The sequence below is a fragment of the Anoplophora glabripennis genome, unplaced genomic scaffold, assembly GCF_000390285.2.
Source record: "Anoplophora glabripennis isolate ALB-LARVAE unplaced genomic scaffold, Agla_2.0 scaffold687, whole genome shotgun sequence".
NCBI lineage: Eukaryota > Metazoa > Arthropoda > Insecta > Coleoptera > Cerambycidae > Anoplophora > Anoplophora glabripennis.
Window position 1 is genome coordinate 53,976 of NW_019416786.1, and position 12,370 is coordinate 66,345.

General features: G+C 31.3%; 1 protein-coding gene across 11 annotated transcripts in view; it reads right to left on the minus strand.

The window, feature by feature from the left end:
- The window catches only part of LOC108912913 (calcium-activated potassium channel slowpoke), a 200,782-nt gene that overhangs the window by 21,588 nt on the left and 166,824 nt on the right, over nucleotides 1–12,370 (minus strand). For 5 of the 11 annotated variants that reach the window (XM_018718340.2, XM_018718326.2, XM_023455447.1 and 2 more), the window contains exons 14-15: nucleotides 11,693–11,769; nucleotides 8,890–8,958 (exon numbers count right to left, since the gene is read on the minus strand). In XM_018718340.2, the coding sequence (XP_018573856.1) occupies nucleotides 8,890–8,958; nucleotides 11,693–11,769 (146 nt within the window). Of the gene's footprint in view, nucleotides 1–6,274; nucleotides 6,326–8,889; nucleotides 8,959–9,692; nucleotides 9,729–11,692; nucleotides 11,770–12,370 lie in introns of all 11 variants that reach the window. The other 6 variants (XM_023455449.1, XM_023455448.1, XM_018718333.2 and 3 more) reach the window with 3 other exon arrangements.

Genomic DNA, 12,370 nt, shown 5'->3' on the forward strand with positions numbered 1-12,370 from the left:
CCACCTCGCCTGCACATCAATTGAAAATGGGAAATTGTGAAAATATGTAATATGGTGAGTTTACATGACAATGAGATTAATATATTATGGAACAATTTTTTTTTATTTTATCTCACGTTCTTATTTATTTTAACGTTTTAGTAAAATAAAATTTAACTCTTTGGTTTATGATAAACTTCCTGTGTGAGTTAAAAAATTGCTAACATATATACAGATATACAAATTGTAATTAAAATCTTTGTCTGAACTTAATAGTGGATTCTGTCACTAGTTATAAAGAGTTTTTCTAAACATGTGTCCAGAAATGCTTTGTTATCTAGAAAATTCAAGATTTTTTACTTTCAAGAAAACGGTTGAGACGATTTAATTCTTTACACATGCCACAACTTTTTAAAATATCTTTTCTTTCTAAAAAGATAACGAAAAAGAAATGAATCATCGTATAAGGCTTTATTGTTTTTCAAAACATTCTCCATGAAGATCAATACATTTTTGCATGTGCGTGAACCAATTTTCGAAGCACTTATTTCAATTCGATTGAGGTACCTCCAAAACATGAATTTTGAACGCATCAACCGCTTCTCCAGGCTACAAAATACGTTGACCTCGTAATTTATTTTTGATGTGCGGGAATAAAAATATGTTATTGGGCGTCAAATCAGGGCTGTACCGCGGATGACTCATCAATTATCAAAAAGACTATTATGCCCATGTGTGAGAGTTCGCATTGTCCTGCGGGAGAATGATGCTTCTTGGACGGTTGGTTACTCTTCTTTTGCCAAAGATTTCTGGCAAACAAATGGTTGTGTATTATTCAGAATTGACCGTTTGACGTCGCATTATTTCTTGATCATTTCCTTCGACCAATCGACACGATTGAACATTTGTTAAATGATGTGGGATCCAACGCGGACAAAGTTTTTTGTTCGGCCAAACGTTCATGCAATATTGAATGTACTAATGTCCTATCTCACGATAAGTCACATAACGATCTTGCAGTATCAGTGCACAGCATCAGTGTTTTTCTGGAACAACAACGATATTGGACAACATTCACGAAATTGGTCAGTTAGCGATACCATCGATATACAGTAGTTTTTGATGGTGCTTCATCGACAAAAGTCGAATTAAGTTGATCGATGCACTTTTGTAGACATAATCACGATTTAATTCCATTTTTAGCCGGGTCGAGATTCTTCAAGTCACTGTAAACAACACAAATAGCGCCTGTACGTCAAAACCGACACAAAGTCGAACTTTACGATAGGCAAGTCGGGTGTCAGATGGCAGCACCAGGATCATCCATTCCCGAAATATAAGAGGCAACCCTCACTTTCTAGCTTTTTTTCGTCCATCGTGAGCTGCGCGAGAGTCCGAAAATAATAAGCGCGAGGCTCTGGTGCGTTATTATGTGCGGTGTTCCGTTATATCCATACGCATTTAATTAAATGGTTACACTTATCCTAGAGCGTAGTGATTTGTTATGGCTGCCCGCATAGTATTTTCTCGCAATGTCAACAGTTAACAATCTTGTCTATAGATTTAGATATATTTGGTATACCTAGAAGAACATCGTTTGACTTCATTTGATAAGATATTTTATTTGAATGGCCTCTTGCAGAAAAAAATATTTGAATAGTTTTTGTATCTACACTGAATACTACAAACAAAGGTACTAAAGGTTTTGTTATATTAATTTATTTTTAAAAGGTAAAATCGGTAAGTAAATGGCAAGCGCGACATATACAATAACGCGTTTCGACAGTGCAGCTGACTGCTTTAGTTATTAAATGTGTGGAGTGGAGTCAATAAGCAGTACGATACCTTATATATACTATAAATTTGTGAAGTTAAACTTATAATAACTATAGCAAATCCCTCTAAATCATAAAGTCCAGACAGCATCTATTTCAAAAATATCCATATTTGGATAAATCGTATATCCACGGAGATTTTTGGCTTTTTGGCTTTCAAATATCACTAGAAATTAAAATTTTTCGCATAAAAAACGTGGGCTTAACTTTTGGCGGCACAATGTGTTAAAAAAATTCGAAAATTGTCATATTTTTCTTCCTATTATGTATCTTTTAAAGTTCATTTTAGGCGAAAATGGAAGAGGAAAAAAATGTTTGTAATTAAGTTTTTTACAAAATATGACTAGTTACAAATTGAATGAATCATGATTATTATTGTAAAAATCGAAAAAATAGCCAAATGTGGGGTTAAAAAACATTACTTCTGATGTCTTTAAATTGGGTTGGGACTTTCATACTTGGCTCAAGAAAACTTCATGTTATGTAGAATCATGACACCAAATTTCATCAAAATCGGTTAGATAGATTTTGCATAATAATTTTGCAATCCAGATTTTGAAAAAAAATTTGCAAATTTTCAAAATTTTGCACAGCAAAAATCAAGGCAGTTAGATACTTGAAAATTTAATCACTTGTAGAAGGGCTCTCAAGCTTTCAAACGCTTTTTGAAAAATTCGAATCCGTCAATTAGGAGAGCATAGAAAAATTTTCATTTCTAGTGATATTTGAAAGCCAAAAAGCCAATAATCTCCATGGATATACGATTCACCCAAACCAAAACAGATACCGCCTAGTCTAATACTATTACTGGTGCATTGTAACGATGTGTGAAAATACATTAGTAAAATCGCCAGAAAAAAATGTATTTTAAAATAAATTTATACAGATAAGTATCTATAAATCACATTTTCATACCTGTTTGCTTTTATTCCCCTTATTTCTGCCGAATAAAATAAAATGCTTTTCGAAAAAACTTCGCAATCATCATGGAATTCGGTAAATTGTCTGATTGGGCTTTAGCATAACCTTGTTCGGTCATGTTACAAACATTACTAAGAATTTTTAAAAAACTACAAACTAATTATGATTATTTAAAATAACAAATTTAGATTCAGAATATTATTTTGGTAGTAAATAATATTATGCTACCCGAGGAAAGCTTACTTGAACTAAAATATTATACCTACACAGACTTAATTATTTTGCTACATAGGTGCATATTTAGGTATACCTACATAATAGAATGGAAAGCAATAAATATAACAGCGCATCAGTATCGTTATCGTATCGTATGTAAACTAAAAATAATAAATGTTTTTAAGAAGTAATAGGACCGACATCGTTTTCTAATGTGAAGCGGCCAGTTTACTTACCGATGACGTCGCACCAATAGCAACTCGTTCTACGACACGCCCCTACAGGATGCTCATCTCCAAATTTCAACGTACGATTTAGTCAATTTTCGAGTAAAAGTTTTCACAAAACATTTTATAATTAATAATTTTAAATAAGGCCATATTTAAATATGTGAACTAATATAAAAAATCCGGCATGTGCAAGAAGCCTATTAGTTTAATACCTTCAAGAATATTCAAGATTCTGTATCTCGTAAATAAAGGGTTTTCGGGCACATACTTATATGAAACTATTTATTAACTTGTGATGTACTTAGAACCTTTCAATAAAATTTGGGCGTTTTGGTTTCACCTTGTCCATAAAATTTTTAACTTCTCTGAAAATTGAAACATTGAAATTACTAAATTTTGGAATGGCAATATCCATATCAAGAAACTAATTCGCTGAACTAGGACGTAATTCTTTGAAAGATTTTCAAATTGAATTCAATGGAAGATTATATTAGATTTCATAGTTTAAATCTGCAATAGGTACTTTTGAAAGAATGTACTAAGAATTATAGATGAAAATCGTCACTGTTTCTCAAAATAATTTGTTTAGGAGGTGTAATGAGAATGGAAATTGTTAATATGTTCAAATGACAAATAATGCAGTACTCTAACACATTTATAAAACACACCATTCTATACCTGATAATAACTTCAAACTAACACACTTACATAAAACTATTATTAATTCAAGCCTTGTGTAAGTTTAGTCAAGTAGTTAAACATGTTGAGTTGGAAAAATAAACTATTCATTTGTTCACTCAATCTCAATGCATGTTTTTCTAAAAGTACAGAGTAATCAGTCCCATGTTACTTTCATTGAACTGGAATAAAGAAGAAGTGCTACACATACAGATAAATACACGTAAGGCAACCACGTTCGAAGGAAAACGTACAATGAGATTATTAAAAATATGTTTTCAAAGCCCTTTCAACAGAGACACGTGGCATGGACAATTAGAATTTTGAATTAGTTGCTCATAGAGTATATATTACCAAAATATAAGTCATCATAAGTATATAAGTATGAGAAAATTAATAACAGTAATTAAAAGATTCGATTAAAAAAAATTCAGTCGATCTATAACGTTACGGAGGAAAAAACTTTAGCAAGAACTTATTTCTACGAAAATTGACCAGAACTATCTAATAAAAACTTATATCATCTCAGGATAGTTGTAGTTTAACGGTTTACAAATATTTTTTGTTGCCAAATCTTAATGGTAATTAGTGAATTCAATTTCCATGTAAAATTCCCGTAATCGTAAGAGAACTGATGAAATCAAAAGCATACCTTTTCTAAACTCATTGAATCATAATTAGTATGTTGTTATAATGAGTAAGGCTAGGAATATATGGGTGATTACACCATTATAAAAAGAAGTCGTATTAGCTTTTCTTTTAAATAAAAAGTGGAATCATTTTTTGTTCACCGAAATAACCGTGTACCAATTTTGCTGGTTGCAAAAGTTCATAAGATTGCATTCATTTTCATGGCATCAATTTATAATTCCGTAAAACTGTAGTATACATTTTAACGTAGATCCTGACAAAACATCCAAGAAAATACAAAATCAAACTTTATTGGACAAACAGGGACACAGACAGCACGAGGTTAAAGGAATATACATGTTATTAAAAAAATAATGGATAAAAATCAGTAGTTGCAGAACATAAACCAGATACAGGACACGCAGTAGATCTAGTGCCAATATTTTAGTGAAGCAGAGAAGACTTTGGCCAAAACTCTACAGAGAAGATAGAAGAATCGAATTAATTTCAACCGAAATGGGGATTTGGAACCACCTGAAATTTGTAAACGATACGTAAAAGTCAAGAACGGCAACGTCACAGGCAATATTGTAGATATGTATTATTTTATTGTTTTATCATTTTTAAATATTTTTAATGAATAAATGTGTCTATCTTGACGATGTTAGTTATCCCCGAAGTTGAACTTAAGTTTTAATCCTTAAATCATTGACCATTGGCAACAGTAGTTTGTAGGTTGCATCATTGTATAAGTATTTACTTATACAATGGTTGCATTCATACATCTCTCTCTTAAATGCACTAATATATCTAAGTATCAATAAGTGAATTTGATAATGCAATAATCAATCTTATGGTTGAAAGAATATGTGATACTACTTTCAGAGCCAGCGTAACCTAAGTTTTAATATAATACTGTTTATTCTCTCCTTCCTCCTTCCCCATCTTTTAGGTGGTGGGGCACCGGAGATGGGGCCGGTACAGCTTCCACTTTCGTATTTGGCACATGTCAAAAATGATAATTAGTAACTTTTCGAAGTCATCTGATTAATTTTTTCTATAAACATTTCAGAAATTTACTGTTTTTATTTCAATATTCTACTCATACTATTTTGCAGCTAGGATCAGCTGAACTGACTACCTATAACTAGGAAAGAATTGATTTTCGGACCGAAGTACTACGAAGACATAAAACCAACAACTTAACATAATTTCAGCCAATTTGACCGAGCCCACATTTTCATAAAGATAGTGTGGGGTCCTTTCTACGGCAGCTGGTACACAACAAACATAAATACCGAGCAGAGGACTTGATATCCAAGTCCAAAGTTTCTTTTGAATAAGAGAACGATTCCGAAATGTCTAAGTAGTTTCATTAACTGATATTTTTTTATGGCTTATGATGGAACTTTAGGATCATTCTATTAAAAAAACTGTACAAACATTTTTATGACAAGTATTATTATTATTTGTATATGATACAATAATCTAAAAACTTGAATATTTGAATTAATATTTCGTTTGATTTCACTAGTTCTCTCAAAAATATAGGGGTTGTTACATGAAAAATGTGATTCCATATACTACCACATTTGTTCATTGTCGTAATATAACTGTTGTTTTAAAATTTAAATTAGTGACGTCCCAGCCAAAATGTCGGCTTTAAAAACATTATATTATACATTTTTTTTTCGTTGATCAATATATTTACATAAGTTTGAGATTAAAAAGTGTATAAAGTGAAGATAGGATGTGTCTGTGAGAGTGATAATGACTAATACGTACTTGCTCGGCCAACCAACTGGATGGCTCTCACACCTTTCCTGAATGTAGCCACTGTTCAGCCAACCAGACAAAAATCATTGTTAGTGGTAACAAAAATTTGCAAGGGATTTCTAGTTATAGCCTAGCGGTATTTTTGTCATTGAGTCACTTAACATAGGTATTTCGGAATAATATGGTGTGAACATTCAAATACATTTTTGTAGGTAAGTAATTAATCATTTTTGTCCCCTCTTTATCTATAATCATGAATTTTAAATTATTTATTTGCGTGTATAAAAATAAATATGGGATCTAAACTATTAGGTGCTATTGAAGGAGCAAAATCTAGAGTAGATTAAACTCGAAAATCAGGAAACTATAAATAATTATAATGATCAAAACTGCTAAATTAAAAAGATATAGGCAGTAAATTGCAGTCAAAATGTATCCAGATAGATAGAGTTGTAAGAAAGAATAATATTTGGCGTAGAAAAGATCCTGCTCTAATTTTGCTTGTCTACACTATCTTCTATTCTTTTAATCACTTAGATGTTAATGTGGATCCTCCTGAAGGGATATTTATTGTACATTATCTGTGATTTCAAGACAAGGACGATTTAAAACATTTAAAACTTGCAGCAAAATGAGGAAAGGCGATTGTTAATGAGTACTACAGTGTTGATCAACTGCGGAGGAAGAATAGTGAGGAAAAGAATGTAAGTGAAGTTTTTTTAGAATATGTTACGAGATCTATACCTCAATGCCTGTAAAATAAAAGTGAGGTTCTTATTGTTCCAAAGAAAACCAGAAAAATATTGATTTGGATATTAATCTGTAAAATAAATTTTATTAACATTCAGGTTCAGATCTCTAGTCAAGGAGTAAGAATTTCTAATGATCCAGCAGTTAATAGAAAGAAAAAATAATACAATTCTAACAGAGGGTTAATCAATTTGGAGCATCTAGAATAAAACCAAAAAGCGGAAAAAATAATAAAGTATTGTTGGTTCATGACAATGATGTGTATTATTATATACTGTCCTGTTTAACTGATTAATAATTGTCAAATTTTTTTTAAACTAATAATATTATCACAATATTTATATGTAAATTTTTGTATTTAGTTTAATTAAACTCATTTTGGTTCCTAATTTAATATTTTAATAATGTCTCTAAAATATTGTCACATTGAATTTTTAGTTTTGCAGATTTTATAGATGTAGTATAGAGAAATTTGATAATAGTATCTGTCACAGAAATGTGGTTAATCTATACTACTGTTGATAGCAATATGTCTACACAGGATGTAATCTTTAATGCGATTGTCAAAATTCTACAAGGTATTCTTTAAGCAAAATTAACTCAAAAGGTCTGAATAAAGTATGGTTCAATTTCGATCCCTTATGAAATATAGCAGCTTGAAGATTATATCTGCTAAACCAGTTGAAGGATTGTATCTAATTTGGTACAAGTTTTTGGTTATTAATATCTCATATTGATACAGGTTGCACAAAATCCACTTTTTCGTAGCTACATTGATAACAATATATCTACAACTCATTGAATGCATTTTTTAGCATTTACAAACATCACCTTTCCATGATATAGGTTTTAGACATGCGTTTTCCAATAGACAATATTCGACATTTTTTTTTAAATCAAAATCGCTATAAGAACAAGGTTCCATACAACCCATCTCTATGTAACAGTGTATATGAATCATTAATAACCAGAAAACCATTGCCATTTTCAACTGCTATATCTTCGTAAGGAATCGGAATTGATCCCCTAGCTTATTTGAACATATTCCGTTAATTTTCTACTAAGGAAGACTATGAAGAAGTTTGGGAACGACTTAAGGGACATCAGTATAGGTGATAGTATCAATGTGAATATTAACAAATATATTATTTTCCCGACGCTTTTCTAATCAAGCTTATTCACACCATATTATTTTCAGCTAAATCTACATTAAAAATAAATAGGTATATAGCCCTGGGCAATAAGGAGTCTGTCGTATTAGTATATGTATTGCTTTCAGTACGAGTGGGGAATAAACGATAAATAATAAATTAAAGTAGGATAAAACCAAAACTTGTAGATAAATGGAACTTCAAAAATGACCTTAAAAAACTGAAGCACGTGGACTGTCGAAACTAGCATTAACTTCATAACTTAACAAGCGAATTTCAGCGGTGCCGGATCATTGTTTTTGAAGATTCAGCTGTGTGAAAGGGAATTTAATGAGATAAATCGACACTCATTAATTAAAACAATTTTTATAATACTTAAAAAAATATAATTCGCTGGTGTTTTTTGTTCGAGAGGTCTCATTTTCAATAGAAAAAAAAGGTAGATTGGTTACTTTTGTGTTAATAATTTTTAGATATCTTAAAGCCTTGGGATGAGAGGAACATATTGCAGCTTCATGTTAGTTTAGGAAACATGCCAAACAGGACAGTGTTTAGAGATGAATACGATTTATCTCAAAAAATGGTCTCTATTTAGTAGTTATTAATTTGTGAGAACAGTGATTAGCTGAATTAGCCTGCTTATGAACGGCCTACACTGAAACAAAAATACATCGAATAACAATAAGTAGCATCGTGAAGCATGTTATATGTACGTTGGCCTACCATCCAAGTATCTTTGGTAGTTTAGGCCCTGTTTAACCATGCCAGTTTGCATCAAGATCATTCCAACATCTGGAAAAAGCCAAAAAACAAAACAAAAATTTTCTAAGTCGTTTTAAGATTTTGATTAAATAAAAAATTTAAAAATTAAAATCGAAGGTAGGAGATACCTTCTATAATATGAGGATTTAAATACAAAAAACAAACCTCTGAAATATTAAGGACAGCCCAGGGTAAGTACATCGAGGTGATGAATTAGAACATTGGTTAGCACAATTTTATATTTAATAGGTACTTACTAGAACATTTTTATATATTATCACTTATGAAAAATGAGCCTAACCATGCATAGAATGTGCAAAAGGGTACAGAATGTGTGTCAATATACATTCCGTTACACAGGCAAAATCCTCAGCATTGTATATAATACAAGTTGCCTAAAATTTTTGCTATCGAGATATATCCATTTAAAATTAGAAAATAATGAGTTTATTTCTCAGGTAATAATATAAGAATTTTGTTGTAAATTATTTTCTAATTTTTCCAATCAGATATTCCTGAGATTGCAAAAAATTGGGGCAACCAGTAGTAAAAGGGAAACTACGAAAATTGGTAATAATTCTGATAATTTATACTACACATACCAATAGCAGTCCCTAAGATAAGTGAGATATAAGAATTGGAATGTGTTTATTTTAAATGCATAGTAACAAAACAAAAACTAGGAATTATTAAGAAAAGAAGAACGAGCTGATCCTTTGTCAGGCAAGATCTAGACAGATCTAGAGTCAATATAGATCAATTACCTAGATCGTGGGACCAGTTACGTTGTTGAACTGCCACTAAAAGCCACCATAAACATTTTAAATTGAGGTATAAAGAAAAATACTTAAATATTCGGTCTGCAAACATTGTGCGGATAAAATACATACGAATGTAAATAACAAACTCCGATGAACGGTAATACTCGTCAAAATAAAAGAAGAATGAACGTATAGTAGGATTATATTCGATGCAAAGTAATAAATCATTGCCTGTCAAGGGAACCAATGCAGTACGCTTTTAAGGGATCAGTTCACGTCTGACACCCTTGTTCCTACAAAAATTCCTTCATTCTCATAAACTATTTATTTTAAATGTAATTTATTATAAATCCAATTTGTTTTTTAATTTCCACATTGTACTACATTTTACCTCTGTGCGCGCCACTGTTGTTTACTTGTTTTTTGGAGGCGCTCTCTGTTTTACGATCAAGCTCGCCAGGTTAGTATTTGACGTATAACCGACCACATCGTACACTCGATGCACCTGGGCGACTACAGCTACTACCAGAACACAGTGCGTATGCAGCGGTATTTCAGATTTAACATTGAATTTCATTTTAAATTTGAAATGGTTCATCTTACGCCTCCTAAAAATGATGACACGATTTTCCTTTGATAAAGGACCGACAACTTTTTGCTCTACTTTGCATCGAATACGATCCTACTTTAGGTACCCATTAAAATACATTATGGGAAGCTGCAGTGTTAGGGCAAATTTTAACAAAATTTTATTGGAAGTTTTCAAACCCCTATTAAATCGTGTTACATTTGATGGTGCTAAAACAAAATCGTATAGATTTGAAACGAGTAGTTTAGTCTTTACGAAAATTGGGAAAATTTGGACAATTTTAAGAAAAAACGTAGTCATTTTCCAGACCAGAGATGAATTGGGGTACGTGTAAATATTAAATTATTTACAATTGATTTCATTTTAAAAATTTCTAATGTTATTAATATATTATGCATAATAAGTAATTCTCAAAGATGCGGGAGAAGGTATGGCATCTTATGATTTTGTAGGTCATATTTTTGACCAAGAACGGCGTATCTAATAATTCGTACTACTTACTACTTCAGAAATGAGAAAACCCGGAAAACCTCATGGAAGATGTACAAACATCGACTGATATCAATATCTAACTTGGTCCAAGTCAATCCTACCATACCAGTAGAAAGAGTGCCTATTTTTGTTTTATGATTGTAGCTGATCTTCAATTATCTGACCGTAGGGCTCAAATCTATAGTCTCATCAGTATTGGTATTGAGGAAATTAATGTAGGGACCCAAATTTTAGAAGAATATGTATTCTATGACTTGCAATAAATTTTTCTTTCACAAAAGCACGTAAATATTGTTGAGACTAGAAGACGGACAATTTTTTTTATTTAAAATTATAAAAACTTTTTGAATTTTTAAGCAGATTTTTGAAAAAAACTATTTATTTTAAAACCATTGAATTCTATGTGAGTCTAACAGGGGTCTGAAAAATATTGTTCATAGCATCTACAATATTTTAACAGCTGTTGTGAAACAGTTATCAACATTTTAATTTATCCCTCAAACTTTAAGTAGTTCATTTTTTCTTTTATTTTAACCAATACTACCAGCCCTAGAAATTTCTTCTTACAGAGACAAACAAGTTCTATTCCACAAAATATTTAAATTTTTCTTAAGATGTGTTTATAATGGACAAGCACTTTGTCAAATTTTTTATTTATAAGTACAAATGATATTTATAAAATTAAAAATATTGGAATTTATTCGCCACAATGTTTTCGTGTAACAGACACAGGTGAAAGCCTGATGCTTCCAAGCATCAATAAAGGTCGGGTAGTCATAAGAGGTGTTGTAAATATTAAATGATATTCGAAAACACGTGAAAGTGGAAATGAATGAGTATTATATCAACATCTAACCACATAGTTCTGTTGCATCTGCACATAAATATATGGAAATAGACAGTAAATAGGATAGAAACTCACAGTTTTTGCACTTGCACTTCTTGATTAGTGTTTCGTCTTTGATTTCTTCGTGGCAAGCTTTGCAGTAAAACCAGGCCCTGGAAAAGCGAACACATATTTAAAAACTGAAATTCTCAAAATTGCTACATAAAACTATAATAATTGTATTAAAACTGTTTACTTTCATCTTTCAGTGAACTAATTTAATAACACTGTATTGAGGTGTAAGTATAAATACATATGTTTACTAATGATACTATAAATTAAGCAAAATTAGAATAACAATCATATGCAACAAAAATATTCTTTTATTTTTGTTATGATTATATAGTGTTTCAGATAGAATATGAGAACATTGCTATTTTGGAAGTTATCAGTGGACAGAGCAATGGGGGCAAAGTTGTTTAATATGGAGTATAATATTTTTCCGAATTGATATCCAAAATGCCATTATTTATGGTTGAACAATTTTCGAGCGACTGTCAAGTTGTTTTTACAGATAAGTATTATAAAAATTCCAGGTAATTCCAAGTCTTCGTCTAAGGAGTTGCGATAGACGAGGTGTCTAAAGCTAAGCACATACTTAAGTAGACAGCAAAGCAATAATGAAAGTAGGGAGCAACACGTTAAGAGCAGCGATACGATGAGTGAGTTAATTACACATATTGAGTTCGTAGTCGAGTATTTGCATCGGCGGGG